At 40.7% G+C, this 17,964-nt stretch overlaps 1 protein-coding gene across 1 annotated transcript in view; it reads left to right on the forward strand.

Moving 5' to 3' along the window:
* LOC142487498 (ubiquitin-conjugating enzyme E2 E2) overlaps positions 1-17,549 on the forward strand; it is a 277,270-nt gene extending 259,721 nt beyond the window's left edge. The window contains exons 5-6 of the mRNA XM_075586939.1: positions 1,520-1,667; positions 16,848-17,549. Of these exons, the coding sequence (XP_075443054.1) occupies positions 1,520-1,667; positions 16,848-16,945 (246 nt within the window). The 3' untranslated portion in view covers positions 16,946-17,549. The remainder of the gene's footprint in view (positions 1-1,519; positions 1,668-16,847) is intronic.
* Positions 17,550-17,964: the final 415 nt, after the last annotated feature.

The following is a 17,964-nucleotide window of genomic DNA, read 5'->3' on the forward strand; positions in this document are numbered from 1 at the left end:
CCAAAAATAAGTAGATGAGACACTCCACATTGCTCCATGAGGCTGCCAGGCAGGTCTAATCGATTTCCAAATGACAGATTAGATCTGCCTGCAGCAGAGGGTGTAGGCTCCAGGGAGTTACTATGAGATAATCTGTGCAGGTAGGAAGTGAATGGGTCTAATGATGTCGTTGGGATATTGATAGTAATTTAGGGCGGTATTGGTGATCTCATTGGGGGTGGGGCCTAACCTCGTGATCGCCCGGGAGGAAATGTTGGCATATACGGTATGTAGCCTTGCTGAATAATATGTTGCTTTAGTAAGACTGATTATTTTGAAAAAAAAATCCTCATCAGAACCGTTTCAGCACTCACAGAACCTCCAAAATGGGCACATCTAATTGTGAAGGAAGGATGAAAGCTTTTCCTGTGCTGCCTTCTTCCTATATGTGTTGACATTTTATATATGTAAATACATGTAGTCTTGATAAAGCACGTTTGCTGAAACATGTTATGTCCGTATGTGGGGCTTTTTCTCACTTTGTTGGTGCTGATATATCTTGATGTACAGGTTTTTTTTTTTATGTTTTTCACAAGAAAAATTATGATTTATTAGACTTTATTTTATAGATTTTTTTTATTTTGTTTATTTATTATTCGAGGTCCTGTATCTGATGGCTATAGGATCTTCCGCACTGATGCAGTGGAGGGCTAAACAACTGATGGTGCAGACAACAATAATCTACCTAAGAGGAGCTGTTTTAGCTCAGTTGATTTTAGATAGATCATGGCTGATCTCAGCAAGGAAAGGAGCAGAGTGCTGCTATTTCCTGCACGTTAGAGGCTTGGCTGACTAACTGGACAAGAGACAGAGTAATCATAATGATGTCAGTTTCCCAAATGAGTTAGGATATAGTGGAGTAATGCTCAGTGATTCAAAAATGTTAGCTGTAATGGGTGGAAAGTTTCAAAGACTAGTGTTTGACAAACTCAATATTGTAGTTTAACACGTTTTAAAGAAATTACACTTCCGTTAAATGGGAATAAGGTAGATGTATATATCAGTTATAGCTACGACAATTCAGAATGGCTTTCCCCGAGAATAATTATGAGAAAATGTAAACCAATATTGAGACATTTGACATCCTATAACATATATATTTGCATTCTACTGCAAACAATGTAGATGTCATCCACACGGCTAATACAAAAGCATTGTTATTGAGAATGCCCATTACAAGATTTGCTGAGTTTGGCGGAATCTCACCAGTTGAGTAAGAGATAAAATATTGAAATATTGTATTTTAGGTATACTTTATGTGCATTAAAATATATTTTAAGTTGACAAGCATGTGATACTACTTTACTAGATAGTATTTAGTGTGTCAAAAGTCACGATTCCTATCTGATTTACTGTTTAGCTGAGGTATATTTTTAATTGGCGATGCTTTAGCAAGTGTTCCTAGAGTGTTTTCCTGACTGACGATAATTCATTGAAAACAAAATGACTCAAATGTTTCTTTTGATTTTTCTTCCCCCAGGTGACTTTTCGGACAAGAATTTACCACTGTAATATTAACAGCCAGGGAGTGATCTGCCTCGATATCCTGAAAGATAACTGGAGTCCGGCACTAACCATTTCTAAAGTTCTCCTGTCCATCTGCTCGCTGCTCACAGACTGCAACCCTGGTAAGAATCAGAGTGTGAACAAGTGCACCAACACCCATGTACAGTCACAGATTCAACTACTGTATGTTTATGTATTGTTCTAGATAATTATACTGAATGTCATTTTTTTGTCGACCCACATCCTGAAAATGAATATATTCAAGTACAAAGCAAAATCAAGTATTACAACATGCAGCCACATAAATTGCTTTTTCATTAAAAAACATTATTGAATATTTACACCCTGTAATGTATAGACTGACCAACATTTAACCTATACCTCTACATATATACAGTTGTGAAGGTAATAGTACTAGGGCTTTACAAAGGCCTAGTAGTAAAATAACAAAGGAGAGAGTACAGACGAGACAACGAGTATTCTAAGGCTTGCCTTAAACTAGCCCGGTTACATGCTGGGTACATGCTGGGTGTAACCTGGCTAGTTTAAGGCACGTTTAAGGCATTTCTGCATTGACTAATGACCCATCAGATTAACACAGCAGGGGTCCCTGGCAGTCCCATTCAGTTTGAATGGGACTGCCAGGGGACCCCCCCACCCAGAAGATCTTACTATGCTTGTCGATGCCTTTATGTCCTCACTCCTGGACTAATCTAATGCACTCTACCAGGTTTCTGTGCAAAGCACTCTATTGCGCATTATTTATTTATTCTACTCTCTGTAACCTGCCAGTGAGAAAAGTAGAAAAAAATAGATCAGCAGTCCTGCCGCTCCTGATTAAGATCAAGACTCACCAGAGAAAAAGGTTAAAAAAAATGGCTTTAATAATCTACATAAAAAGGATACAATCCACAGACAAAAAAGAAACCTCCTCCCACACGTTTCAACCAAGACTGGTCTTTCTCAAGGAGTGTTTTCCATTGAATATGATGTTGTTGTGGGGTTAAGAAAGTGGATGAGGTTGGCAATATATTTGGGTTGGCTATCATGAGGTTGTTCTTTGGCTTGCAGGAATTTAAAACAAGCTGCTATTCCATCAGCATGTGGGATGTTTGTGTAAAAGGAATTTACATCCATAGTAGCGAAGATAGCTTTAAGGTGTTGCATGTAAATGAGTAATTAAGGTTAAGTTACTTGTTCACATTCTGTTCACTAAACTGAGACATGGCGATGTCGGGCTACCACCAAAAACTATTGCTTATTTAGATCACCTATAACTTCATATAATAAGCCCTGGAAAGCCAAGTGCCTAGCTGGTCACGGTCAACCCAATTTGCACATATGGATGTTATGCTTTTTGTGTTTTATTTGTAGGGTGTTGTATGTTAACGCCTTTGGTGCCTGTGGCATTTATGGAATTAAATAATTTTCTGCCATAGGGTTTTGTTAAAAGGCCCATTATATAGCCCCATGGTGAAATGTGATATCTCCACCCGCACCACACCACACACTTGTATCGTTACGCCAAGTTATCACTTTTTTTTGTGCCTGCAAATAACATTGAATATCACAACCCACTTACTGTATGAACACATTATGCTTAGTAAATATAGAATGTTTTTTTAAAACCCAACATTTTTATCGCACAGATTTTTAATGCAGCAATATCGAACGTTTAAGAGTTAATATAGATTTATTTTCTTATTTTAAGTTATTCTCTTTGTCTGTCAGTCTTCCAGAGCTCTCACCTCTAGGATTGAGCAATTTCATAAAATAATACAAAAGGCTAAGATAGGAAAGCTTGGCCAAATGAATTGAGAATAGTTTTATACTGTGGCTATTTGCCTTGTGCCCTGGTGTGTATTTTAGTATTGTCTGTTTAACATCAGATCAAACCACAGATGACCCTTTACATAGGCAAACCTTGTACAGGAGCAGTCTGATTAACATATGAATAGCCCTTTTTTCATTTTCTCATTGCTGTTTGAACCACATTTGAATTGATTTCTCAGTGAAAAATTGATCCTCTTGTTTGTGTTCACAACATAGATTTTCAACTCCTCCTATCCAATTGACAGATTATGACAACATACAACATACTATAGCTTCTGCCTCTGAATCCTTTCTTAATAATTTATTGTATTTTAGTGTGTTTAAAATTAGTCTTCCCAATGCCTATTTGGTGCTCTATAAAAATCCACAATTATTACTCTGTGTTCATGTAGTATGTGTAGTCATAAGATGGATAGTGATGTACCGAGCACCGGGTAATTACTCGGTACCCGGTTTACACAGCGCTTTTTCAGCAACCCGGACATTACCTGGCTTAGTCGGCAGCAGGGGGCTGGGCCCGGCATCGGTTAAGAACCAGCGCCGGGTAATGTCACTGTAAATGACAATACTTCATCACTTAACTGCAGCCAGCGACGGAAGGTGAAAAAGAATTGAGGAAGACAGCGGCGATATCTGAGAGCAGCAGCAGAGGTACTGGTGGCGGTGGAAGCAACAGAAGTCCGTGTTCAGCCGGCGGGAGCAGCAGGAATACAGCACACAGCTAATACCAGTGGGAGCCGGGGAACCATGTGACCAGAGCAGGAGCGTTCCTCCCCGGCTGTCCAATAGGAACGCTCCTGCTCCGGTCACATGGTTCGACGTCTCCCACTGGTATCAGCTGTGTGCTGTATTCCTCCTGCTCATGCCGGCTGAGTACGAACTTCTGTTGCTGCTAGCCGCCAACAGGACATCTGCTGCTGCTCCCAGATGTCATCGCGGTTTTCCTCCCACTGCATGTAAGTGACGTCCGGGTAACTGGATACCCGGCCGGGTAAAATGATTCATTTTGCCCAGGTACCCGTTACCCGGTTTTCAGAAAATGTAGGACCCGGTACAACACTAAAGATGGAACTTAGTTGAAAGAATAGAAGAATGATACATTGCTGCACACTATTATAATCAGAAAAAAGGGGATACAACTACCGGTGCTCCTGGTTCAGGATTCTCTGTATCAATCCAGGGTATAACGAAGGGAAGAAAATCAGGGCTCCACGGATTTGCTCAATAAACTAATTTATTGCCAATAGACTTAACGTTTCGGCCACAAAGGCCTTTCTCAAAAGTAGAAATGGCATAAGGATTAGTTTATTGAGCAAATCCGTGGAGCCTTGATTTTCTTCACTTAGTTACTTCACAGCTTCCTTAGGCCTCGGGCATGGTCAGCGCTTATGCGCCGTGCTGAGACGCGCTGCTGCTCGGCACTGAGCCCCTGCAGCCGCAATGAGAGCGGCTTTAGCAGGGGCTCGCTTACGCTTCCGCAAGCGTGTGGAAGCGTAAGTCTTAGCCAAATTTTCAATTCAAGCGCTCAAGGGAGCGCAGGGCCGGTCATGTGAGCGGTACCAGCTCCGTGATGTCACAGAAAGCCCCCCCCCCCCCACACGCTCCTGGACGGCGCAAGGTCTAAGGCCAGGGAAAGCACCCGCTTTCCCTCAGCCTCAGCGCGCCTCCGCCCGGCACAATTCACCATGGACGCAGCCTTAGATTGGCAAATTGCTGTATCTATTTGACCTTTCTCTACCTCGATTTCCTGGACCTGGCCTATGAAGTGGGACCACTGTCCACTGTCCTAAAAGAAGTCAGATCTGTGTGACCTTGGACAAGTCTCTCTGTATATGTACTTAAAAATATAATTCTAAGCCTCTGAAAACACCTATCTGTGTTCAGGTGAGTTTGCCACATTTAAAAAAAACAATTTTTGACTGACACTCCTAAGTATGAGTGACAAATGGATATCTATCCTTTGCATCCTACGAAACTTGAAGTGTTTTTAATATTGTTTTATTCATATCATCACAAATGTTACAAAGATTCATATGTAATTCTTCCGAATCGCTGTCAGACACGATATTTAACATTTAGTAAACGTACACAAATGTTTGGACTGTCGTCCTAGCCACACACCCTTATTCTGCATAACACCAAAGAATGTCTTTCAAGATGCATTAGAAGGTTTTCCTTTATCTCTACTGTCCGAGAAGATGCCAGATTTCAATCCTGGAATGTGACGTGTTTTATATCCCTGAGTCCTCTGCAATCCCTTTTCTTTAATAACACAAAAAAAGTTACTTAAGACCCACTTGAGGGAGGGGCGGGAGTGGGGGGGGTGTCTTGGAGAGCTACTATGCTTATTTTCCGCTAGTGAAATTTAACTCCTGAAGAATAATGCTTTTTATTTGACGTTTGTGCTACCTCAAGTGATTGTTAAAATGCTGAAAAATGCAAATCACTTTTCTCCAGAAGGCACCTATTTATATGCTATGAAGCAGTCTTCCCCTTGCTCAGAAAGCTTTAGGCCCATACTTAGTAGCGCTATTCCATATTGCATAAATATGGCTCCTAATTTTAATTAATTTGACCATTATATCTGGTCAGAGCATGCGAGCAGTTTCTAAAACATGTAGCTCCATCACCAATTACTGTGATACCGTTGCATCAAAATGAAATCTAAACAAGGGGTAAAAATTTCTAATTATCATGTATATGAAAACACAGTAATTGAAGAAGCATTTCTTTAAAAGCATGTTCAAATAAACTAAATTATTTCTATTAATCCAGCACAATTTTACTGTGTGATCTTACAAAACACAGGAATATTTATTATTCACCATGCTGTATATTTTTCATAAATTTCTTGCCTCTGTGGCATTTTTTCCTTCCACATGCGCCTGACCCAACACAATGTTCATCCCATTGCTTGAAATGGTTAAAATAAATCATCCTTGTTTTAATCCCATTTTTAAATCCCTCTTTGATTTGTTTAATCTTATTAGTTATTATATGAAAGAACTTGAATAATCATCTAATAATCACAATATATAGAGCCAGATGTCAGAATGACTCCAAATGTGGTAATTATGAGATGATATCCAATTTAGCATAATGCAATTATGAAAAAAATATTCAGTAATGGGAGTTAGACTGAAGTTTTTTCCATGCATTTTTTTCTAAGACCTGCCATACATGGCAAATCCAAACTGAACTCCTGTTAGAAAATTGTGCCTAAGGGTGAAATATAAACCAACTGATTAAATATTATCTATTTGATTTACATATGCAAGCATATGTACAACTATGACTAATATAACTTGCCCAAATGGCCAGTATATGTGCATATTTTTGCTGTACAAATGCATTGGAAATAAAGGGCTAGAGAAATGATGAATGACATCTGTAAACAGGCGGAGAATGTCAAAGTATGGGGTCAGATATAAGAAGGAACAGCGTTTGAAGTAAATACAGTAAGTAGTTCAAGCAGAGGTGCATGGAAAGAGAAAGGAAGATTTGAAAGCAAGTCTTGTGTTAACATACACTTTGCACAAAAATGTGTTTGTAAAGAGCATTTCCTGCTTTGTTGCTGAAATGGAAAAAGATAATAATGAGAATAAAGAACAGGAGCTGATGCATTCCCAAACCTCTGTTCCTCTCTCTCCCCTGGCTGGACCAAAGAGAAAAACACGTTCATTTGCCATTTCCTATATGATTCAAACTAGGTAGTACTTAACTGACCTATTCTCTCTTGTTTGGTTTACAAAATCGGAAGCATAAATCTGTCTCGGGCTGACTGCCAATTAGGTAACAGGAAAAGCTGCTAATGCTGCACTTCAGGGTTTTTTTCATATCACATTTCTCCTGATCTGTTCTAGCTGTATTCCACCCTGTCTCTTTTTGGTAACCCTTCTGTTATCCATTGAAATGTTGACTTTTCTCTTTAAATCGCTTAGTACTGTTCATGTAAAGCAGGCCTGCCCAACTCGTAAAGTGAGAAGGGCCGCACTGCTCCAAGGAAAAAAAATTTGGGCCGCATGGGTTAAATCATCATCATCATCATCATCATCATCATCATCATAATCATCATCATCATCTCTCCTCCAGCACCTCTCATCATCATCATCCTCATCCCCCTCCCCTCAATATGACACTCCCCCCCTCCCCTCAATATGACACACTCTCCCCCTCCCCTCAATATGACACTCTCTCCCCCTCCCCTCAATATGACACTCTCCCTCCCCTCAATATGACACTCTCTCTCCTTCCCCTCAATATGACACTCTCCCCCTCCCCTAAATGACAGTCTCTCCCCCTCCCCTCAATATGACACTCTCCCCCTCCTCTCAATATGACACTCTCTCTCCCCCCTGCAACTCACATCACACCCTCCCCCTGCAACTCACATCACTCTCTCCCCCCCTGCACCTCACATGTCAGCAGCCCCCCCCTCACATGTCAGCAGCCCACCCCCCTCACATGTCAGCAGCACACACCCCCACCAGCCCGTTTTTCACACCCACCCCCCACCAGCCCGTTTTTCACACCCACCCCCCACCAGCCCGTTTTTCACACCCACAAGCCTGTTTTTCACACACACACACACACACACACACACACACACACACACACACACACACACACACACACACACACCTCTTAGATCAGCTCAGCACATCCTCTCTCCCCAGTACTAAGCCCCTCCCCCGGCATCCTGCTATTGAAAAAAAAAATACTCACGGCTGCCGCATCCTCCTCATGCTGCTGCTGCCCCCGCGCACCGCAAAACCCGGGGACGGGGAGGGAGGGACAGAGGGGGGGGGGTGAATCGCCGCCATTTTTTAAAACTTTTTTTTTATTTATTTAATTAACTGGTGCTTGGCCGGAGTCATCACGGGCCGCACAGAGAGGCCAGGCGGGCCGCATGCGGCCGTATGTTGTGCAGGCCTGATGTAAAGTAAAGTAGTCTCTCACTCATGAAAATAAGTATGCATTTCGCTCTACAAATTTAATAGGTGTCTATACTGTACATGTCGAGACTCACAAAATGTGTTCTTCAAAGAGGAAAAGAGCTTGAAGTACAGCTTCAAAACATATAATTTTGTTATGTCTTGATTTGTATGCTGTACTCCAACACAGGGGGACGCAAACCTTTTCATCTGCTCCCCCCTGCCTTCTCTCCGCCCTACTTGCTCGCGCCCCCCTTACCTTGTCACCAGCGTTTCTGACGTCACAACGTCATGTATACAACGCGACATCATGTGACCCCGCAGCATCATTTGATGTTGCGTCACCAGAAACCGCTGTAGATCAAGTAAGGGAACATACAGTAGAGGCCTTCAACGCGATTCCCCGGCATTTAATTTAAATGCTTTGGGGAAGAGCGTGGGTCCTCTGTAAAAACTGCGCCCACTTCCCCCCCCCCCCCCCAAAGAAAATCTTGCACCCCCCCAGTTTGGGCATCCCTGCTCTAACACACATAAATAGCCACAAACTATGAGGTTAGGGTGAGGAAACATTGTTGCAAAACCCCACACCCTACAAATTGCAGCAGAAATAGAATGTGAGTGTAGTTGCATTTCTATCTTTACTGTATGAACATTATACAATGTAGGGTTCCACCATAACCTAATGGTATTCTTTATGTAGACTCGCTACTAAATTGGTCTTTCTTTCCTTCCTTTCCTCCTTTCCCCACACTGCATCTCCACTCAACCCTCCCACTTCGCCAGGTAAGATTTATGACTGTCATTTTCTGGTCGGTATTGCAGCAAACCAGGCAAAAAGTGCATGAGAATGAAATTTCAAACAGAAGCATAACATTTGGTGCCATATGAGAACCACTAGACCCACATAGTCTGCTCGGTTTTCTATCTGCTGTAAAACCTTAGAGCCCATTTGATTATCGACTTGGCTATTCCAAGCATTTTAAACTCCCGTACTGTATTGGCCTCTACCACCTTTGTTGTAAGGCTATTCCATAATCATTTCCGTGAATGAATACTTCCTCACATTTCCATTGAGCCTGCCACCCTCAAGCTTCACAGCATGGCCTCTTGTTCTAACATTTCTCCTTCTCTGAAATATGCTTCACTCCTGTACTTTGTTTAAACTCTTTATATATTTGAAAATATCTATCATATTCCTCCTCTTATTTCTGTCCTACAAGCTGTACATATTAAAGTCCTTTAGTATTTCCTTATGTTTTTATGATGGAGACCATTTGTGATGATGGATGCACCATTTGTGTAGCTCTTTGCACAATTGATGCATGTCCTTTTGGAGGTATGGTCTCAAGAACTGAACTCCGTACTCTAGGAGGGTTATGTTCTAAAAAAGTGTTAGTGCTGGTCTGACATGAAGGCATGGGAACTCCCATTCAAATCAATGCGAGCTTCCGTGTGTTGGTGCCTAATCACCAGTAAATCACTTTAGAGCACAAGCCCCTAAGTGTGGTCTTACCAATGATCTATAAAGTGGCTACCTCTCTGCTGCTAATACATCTCCCTATGCCACCTACTACTGCGGCCAGCTTTAAGCTAACAAATGCCCGTAATGTTCCAGCCGCATCTTCCCTTCCTTCCTTCGTCCGGTCCGCGACCCCTGGCTGCTCCGCCTCTGCTTCCCCTGATCCCCCACATCCCCCACACATACAGCGTGATCCCCAGCGTCACGGATGCCTTCGGGATGCCGGCGCAACGGAGGCAACGGAGGCACCAGTGCCGTGCGGCACGCATCGGGGAAAAAACGCGCCTGCACGCGGTTTTAAATTACCCGCGGTGGCGGCCGCTTTAGACTCAGAGCGGCCGCCAGTGTAGCATCCTGTTGGCTATTCCCATTGGTTTGTTGCATTGCTTTGTCACATTGCTTGTCTACTTTTAAGGCAGCTGAAATAATGATTTAAAGGCCCCTTTCCTTTATAGTGGTTGACAAAACCGTGCCATTATTCCTGTATTCTGCCTTTTGGATTTTTGTGACACAAATGGATTATATTGCACTTTTTGGCATTAAATTGCAGTTGCCACACTCTTGATCATTCTACCAATCTATCTAGATCATTAATCATTTTGTTTACTCCCCCAGAGTGCTCTGTTGCAAATGTTTGTGTCATTTACATAAAAGGCATACTTTCCCTTCCTGACCATTGGTCCCTGAGGTACTCAGGGACCAACCCATTTACCACAACTCTATCACCAATCCTTCAAGCAATAATAAGCAATACCTTATTTATCCATTTAACAACCTTAGAATCCAATTCCAAATTGCAACTTGTTTATCAGTCTTCTATGTGGAAAGTGTGAATGGCCTTACTACAATCAAGATCTAATAGATTTTGACCGAGTGAATAACATAATAGGTTTGTCTGACATGACATCCCCCTAGTAAATCCAAGCTACCGCAGATCTTGGCTGATGTTTTTCTTTCATTAGTGTATCCATTAATTTCCCCACTAGGGGCGCTTGGCTCACTGGCCTGCAGTTACCTGCCTCTACCCTACTTCTGCTTTTGTGGAGTGGGGCTGCATTTGTGCTTCTCCAGTTATGTGGTATTACACCCATTAATAGTGACTAGTCAATTCTGTTAATGGTGTTGCCAGCACGCCCCTAAACTCTGTTACGATCTTTGAATGTATCTCATCCGGGCCTCATTGACTTGTCCATTTTCAGATTTGAAAGTTTCATTAGGACTTTCTCCTGTGAATGGATTTTTGTCTACCTCCTTTCCATTTATAGTATGGTCGTGGTCACTCCACTTTACCTTCAGCTGTGAATAATTATGGTTTGTGGCTATTCCTTTTGTCTCCCTAAACATGACCCTCCTCTTCTGTCTTTAGTGTTACTACTCTATTCCCTTTTATAATGTAATGTAAAGGTTTTGTTCCCACTTACTGACTTGGCTATTTTATTTTCTGCTTTGACACATCTGATTATTTGCTTTGCCTCTTTCTGCCTAACTTGATATACTGCAGTACTATCTTGTACGTCTGTGTCTGCCTACATTTCCTAAAAACTGTCTTTTTATTTTTTGCAATACCTGCCACCTCCTATGAGAACTAGCTCAGCTTTCTTTTCCGTGTACTTTTATTAACTTGCCTGACACAAAGGTCTGTTGATTGTAGTATTGCATCTTTTAGTTTTCCCCATTTCTCTTGTACTTGACTCACTTTGTACCGGCACATTGACAGGTAAATATCTGAGGAAGCGGGTGATCCCCGGAGCTAGGAAAGCACGACTTAACCCCAGATACTAACCTGTTTCCAATTCTGCACTCAAAATATATTTCAAAACTAGGTCTGGGGGTTGCTGCTTACCATTGGTAAGAAGTGGCTTAAAGGGACCCCCTTGCCTGAACTACAGGGTCCATCAGAGCTGATCTGAGGTCCCCTGACCTCCGGCAACAATAAAATATACAAACCTGGCCATTTGGGTCACCAATAGAAAGCGTGCAATTCCATCTCCTGAAGACATTGCTGTTTTCTTTTGACAACAAGAACATGTAAACCTGCGAAACAGAGGGGAAAAACTCTTCAGATTGTTTCTCTTACAAATTTAAGTATGATTTTTGTAAATAAAAAAAAAAATACGTTTTACGCCCTGTCTGTAAATACAAAAGTACTTTTTTTTTTTACTACGGCCATTGGGGAGCAATCATAAAAACACATGCAGATTACAACTACCCGACCCAGTGATAAGTCAGTCATTAGAGATTTCATCCTACCCAATAGAAGGTACTGAGCGCTCCTCAAACTAAAACTAAGCAGCCAATGTGGACCTGACTTACTACAATCTAGGTTCCTATGACTTGGTGCCCCAGCCATTGCCAAACCAATTGCGTCTATAGTCAACTCTATCCTGTCTGCAGGCCATATCCCTAAGACCTGGAAAACTGCCAGAGTTGTCCCAATCTTCAAAAGTGGGGACAAAAACACTGTCTCAAACTACAGGCCAATCTCACTTCTCCCAATTCTATCCAAAGTCATGGAAAAATGTGTCCACTCCCAATTAAGCGATTTCTATACCAAGACAAATTTCCATAGCCAATTCCAATCTGGGTTTCGTCCCAAACACTCCACCGTAACTACCCTGCTAAAAGTTTGCAATGAAATCCAGTGTGGAATGGAACTGGGACAACTCACTGGTGCAGTATTCCTAGATTTTGCAAAGGCTTTTGACACAGTTGATCATGCTATCCTGCTTAACAAACTCCAGAGCTCTGGAATAGGGAAGCATGCTTTAAACTGGTTTCAGTCCTACCTATCAGGAAGATCCCAACATGTGTCCATCTCAGGCTCTAACTCCAACCCCCTGGATATCACCTGTGGTGTCCCGCAAGGCTCTGTTCTGGGGCCCCTACTCTTCTCAGTGTTCATTAATGATCTTCCCACAGCTTGTAAGGAAGCCTCAATACACATGTATGCAGACGACACAATCCTATATGCACACAGCCATAGCCTCTCTGACCTTCAACACATACTTCAGTCTGACTTTTTGAGACTCGTAAACTGAATTTCCCAAAACAAACTGTTTTTAAACACTGACAAGACTGTAACAATGGTGTTTGGGACCAAGACTAAATTTTTAAAGCTTCCAGTGACTGAGCTCCTGATTAGAACCAACGCTAACACCACCCTAACCCCTGTCACTAGTTTTAAATACCTGGGCTTATGGTTTGACTCCCACTTAACATTCGGGATGCACATTGATACCCTGACAACCAAGACCTATGCCAAACTAGGGGTACTTTACAGGAACAAATCCTCCCTAAGTCTCCTTGTCAGAAAGCGTATCGCACAGCAGATGCTAATGCCAATTATTGACTATGGAGACATAGTATATGGCTCAGCACCTCAAACCCACCTTGGCAAACTTGACACCCTCTACAATTCAATTTGTCGTTTTGTTCTCCAATGCAACTACAACACACATCACTGTGATATGCTCAAAGAACTAGATTGGTCATCACTAGACTCTAGGCGCAAAGTTCACCTTTCCTGTCTTACCTTTAAATTCTTCATGGGCAAGCTACCCAGCTATCTGAACAAGCTCCTCACCCCTACCACTTGCAGCACTTATCACCTGAAATCAGACTCCAAAAGACTGTTCATGGTCCCAAGGCTCAACAAAGTATCCGGACGTTCCTCCTTCTCCTACCATGTACCCCAAAACTGGAACAACCTACCAGAGACTCTCACATCCACCACCAGTTTAAGTTCTTTCAAATCTAAGGCTGTCTCACACTTTAATCTGGTCTGTAACTGTTTCATACGCCCATAATATATATTTTCTTTAACTGTGCACGCAATGTCTTGTATATAATGTATACCCTGTTCATTTATGTAACTGTATTTGTAACCATGCATTATTTGTTTTACTCTGTGCCCAGGACATACTTGAAAACGAGAGGTAACTCTCAATGTATTACTTCCTGGTAAAACATTTTATAAATAAATAAAAAAATTGCCTTTATTTTTGAGTCAGACCTAGGGATTAAAGTGTTATGGTTTTGACTGGCTAGTGTAGTGCTACCAATTAATTCACTTATCCAGTAATGTGGAACAGAGAAATCAAGCGCAAAAGAATCCCTTATAGTGATGTAGTGTTCTCCAAATGGAAAAAAACAGTCCTAATTAATTAGACAGGGAGACAAATAGTGCTGGAAAAGTCCACAGATGAGTGAAAGATAGTGAGTGCTGTGAATCATACAGTGAAAAATAAAAAATGCAAAGTAAATTTATACATCACCATTGAGAAAAGATGCAGCTTTTTCAAAAGACGTTTCCCAGCATGTTTTTTAGCAAGGCAGCAACAGGTCCAAAGTGCAAACTCTCAGGGTTCATATAGAAAAACAAAATGAATATACATAGTGCAAAATTGCTGCAAAAGGATTACCCAAGTGGTCAAAATACTTTAAATTGCCCACTCACATGGTATAAGAAAAAACAGGCGTTTTTCAAATACATGAAGAATTCTGTAGAATCTTGAATATTTTCTTTTTATGACGTTTTATGAATTCAAATTCCCATTGAGTATGTATAGAAAAGAGATAATAGAAAACATACTACAGAAATATTTTATATAATATGGTTATTTATAACCAGAGCAGTGGAAATACTGTACACTCGCATGCTCCTGGAAATTAAAAGCATTTAGACCACCCAGGGTCTGATGGCACACCGGGCTTCACTCCTGCAGGCGCCGGCTCTCTGATACTCCCGATTCAACCGCAAGTCTGCGCTTCTGGGTTGGTGACATCACCGGAGAGAAGGTGCAGGGAGAGTCGCATTCCGAAGCTCAGATCTGAGTGAAACGCGTAGGGTGGAGCATACTGAGATGCAGTCGTTCTTCCTTACCTTCTGTGCTCTGATGCCAGAACGCAACTCTCCTCCCCGCACCTCCTCTCCGGTAACGTCACCAACCCAGAAGCACAGTCGTACGGTTGAATCGGAAATCACTTCGTGATTTTTTTTTTTTTTTAAATTTAGTCAAGTTTTTATTTGCATTGGTTACTACTGTATGAACGGCAGAAATTGTCAATCGTCTTTGCCTTATATCAGTAATAAAGTCATCTGAATTCACCCCCCCCCCCTCCCTATCTGAGGACCAATAAGGAAGGGTATAAGACAACATATAAGACACAGATAAAGGCAATGAGCCCTGCTCTTAACTTCACGTTTCAGTGTTTACAAACCTTGCTAGAATAAACTTTAAAAATGATGTTAAAATAGTCTACTTTTCAGTGGTATCAGTCACTATGAAACTGATCGTTGTCATTACTTCAATGTGGTCCGTCATGCGACTGCAGCATCTGTAAAGTGTCTATTTTCTGTAGTTGACAGTGCTGCTTTAAATATGGAATAATAACCACTGCTCTGCAATAAATAAATAAAGAATGATGACAGTATTGATCAACAAATTGATAGATTTGGCCAACGCTAATAGTGATTGATCTCTTTAGTGTTGGCCTGCAAGGTGTCCCTTTGGCATCAAATAGGCTAATGTGTGGTAGATGTCTTTAATACTGGGTCATGTAATAAATTGTTTTTTGTAATATACATGCTCATCAATGATTTAAATGTCTTGGGTGGTTGTTTTGTAGCCGAGGAAGTTTGCCCTTTGTGCCTGTTACATTAAAAATATCCGACAGCCTTTATTAATTAATGATTGTCACATGGTATAGAACTCCACTATATGTCAGTAATTGTTACTGCACATTTAGGCTTGTTCGTGTATAGCAGGAGTAATCAACTCCAGGCCTCAAGCTCCCCCAACAGGTCATGTTTTCAGGACATCCCTGCTTCAGCACAGGTGGCTCAAGCAGTGCTGCTCAATAAAGCCACCTGTGCTGAAGCTGGGATATCCTGAAAACCTGACCTGTTGGGGATGCTTGAAGACTGGAGTTGAGCACCCTTGGTGTATAGTACTGTCTTTGTTGAAGAGATTTAATTCCACAATGTATTAATGTTAGAGAAATTTGTAATGTGCTGCACATTAGCTAGTAGTTTCTGGATAGCAGGGTGACAAGTCATTCTTTATATTGGGCACTTTTGCTGAGGTTGAATTGACATTTGTAATGTCACAATATCGGTGCCCTGTGCTGAGAAACTGAATGACATAATCAGGTCAATTTAAGTTGTGCACCTTGTTATTTTCAGATCTTATTTTCATTCTATTCCTATAAAATCAATCTCAAGCGCCAACTTAAAAGTATGGCAGTAACTGTAACAGTTTATTATTTTACTTGATGTTTGCCCACGGTGTTCAGAAGTCTCTGCTGCTCTCATTTTTATTAAGTTATATAGACTGTTTAAGAGGAGTAGATGTGAGCTGAATATGCTGTTTCCCAGTGTTTAAATGTCTTTATAACCTTGTTCTCCCTGAGGATATGCTTGTATTTACTGAAAATATCCAGCCTTTATTGTTCCACTGTATATACTGTACATGCTTTACAAGGTCAATGTGCCCTATCTTTGTTGTTGCTACTGTTGCTACAGTCTAGCCAAGATTAGTTCAATTTATTTAGTTAATCTAAATTAGCAAACAATATCTAATCAATGTCCTAATCTTGACGAATAATTAATGTTTCCATGATATCTTGTGAAATGAAGCTTAGAGCTAGTGTTATGGACATGAATATTTTTGGAACATATTACAAGTTAGTTTGCTGTAAATAAATGTTGTTTAAATTGGTGACTAACTGCAAAATCAAATTAATTTGTCAGCAAATTATTTGCACATTTCTAATTAAAACATATTTGTTGTAGAGGGAGCAAGTACAGTATGTGCCAAAAAAGGTATTGCTTTGATTTGCAGCATATTCATTATAGAGAGAGAGATGTGGAGTACTAAATTGACTAACTGTTCAGAATTTGGGGACCATTGTGCACTAAAGAAGTAAAAATTATTGAATAACAATATCTATACTATGAAGATAACCTTACCGTAGTACAGGTTTGCATTCCTGATTCATTTGTTCCTCTCTTACAGCTGACCCTCTGGTTGGAAGTATCGCCACTCAGTACATGACCAACAGAGCAGAGCATGACAGAATGGCCAGACAGTGGACCAAGAGATATGCTACATAGGAAATTAACAAAGTACACAGTGGACCTGAGCAAGCACATTCACTAAGTGCATCAATAGCCCTTTTCTTGACTTTTTTTTTTTTAAACATTTTATGACAAAATGTCCTTTTTTTTTATTATGAATTTTGTTAACTTGAATTTCCCTACAAATACAGTAACTGGGAATTTTATTTTCCGTGCAAGGAATGTTGAATATGTGATAGTATAGAGCTTTGTTTGAAAGCCTTGTATCAATATCTGTTTTTCTGTTTTGATTTTTTTTTTTTTATTATTATTCGGGGGAGTGGAATTTAATTTTCAGTTACCTCCTTTCTATGTAGACTTAGTGTTAAGGTTTGAGTTTTTTTTTTTTTTTGTAAAGTCTTTCGTGGTGGGTGCATGCTCCAGGGAACAAACTTTTGTATGAGAAATTTGAAATCAAGAATCACTGTGCATAACTAAACTGTATTTCCCCCACAGAAGACTTTCTGAATGAACAAAAAAAGAAGTGTGTATTTTGATCTATTTAAAATTGCTTGTAAATGACAGTACCTTAGCAGGATGTGGAGCAGTTGGTGTACACTTGTGTTATAAAGCACTCAATAAAAACACTGCGGCTGATGAATATTTCTTGCAAAACAGTTTTTTTTTTTAACACAGCTTGCAGGTCATGAATACATACTATCAGATGCATGTAAGTTATATATATATATATATATATATATATATATATATATATATATATATATATATATATATATATATATATATATATATATATATATGCAAATATAGCTGTATGCATATAACATGTTCTCTCCCCCCCCCACCCCCCCCCCTCTGGAAAATCTTGTCATGCTATTGCTTGATGTAGTGCTGATTACCTGATTACAGGAGAGCTGAGGTACCCGCGATGTAGTGGGGGAAGACAGGCAGACATTTGGGGATTCCTCTGGTTCTTTCCTTCTTGGTGACAGCTCCTCCAGACATAGGGGGCTTCAGCAAGGCTGAAGGCGGTCCCCACTATGACAGTTCTTACT

This window comes from Ascaphus truei, chromosome 2, assembly GCF_040206685.1.
Source record: "Ascaphus truei isolate aAscTru1 chromosome 2, aAscTru1.hap1, whole genome shotgun sequence".
Lineage (NCBI taxonomy): Eukaryota > Metazoa > Chordata > Amphibia > Anura > Ascaphidae > Ascaphus > Ascaphus truei.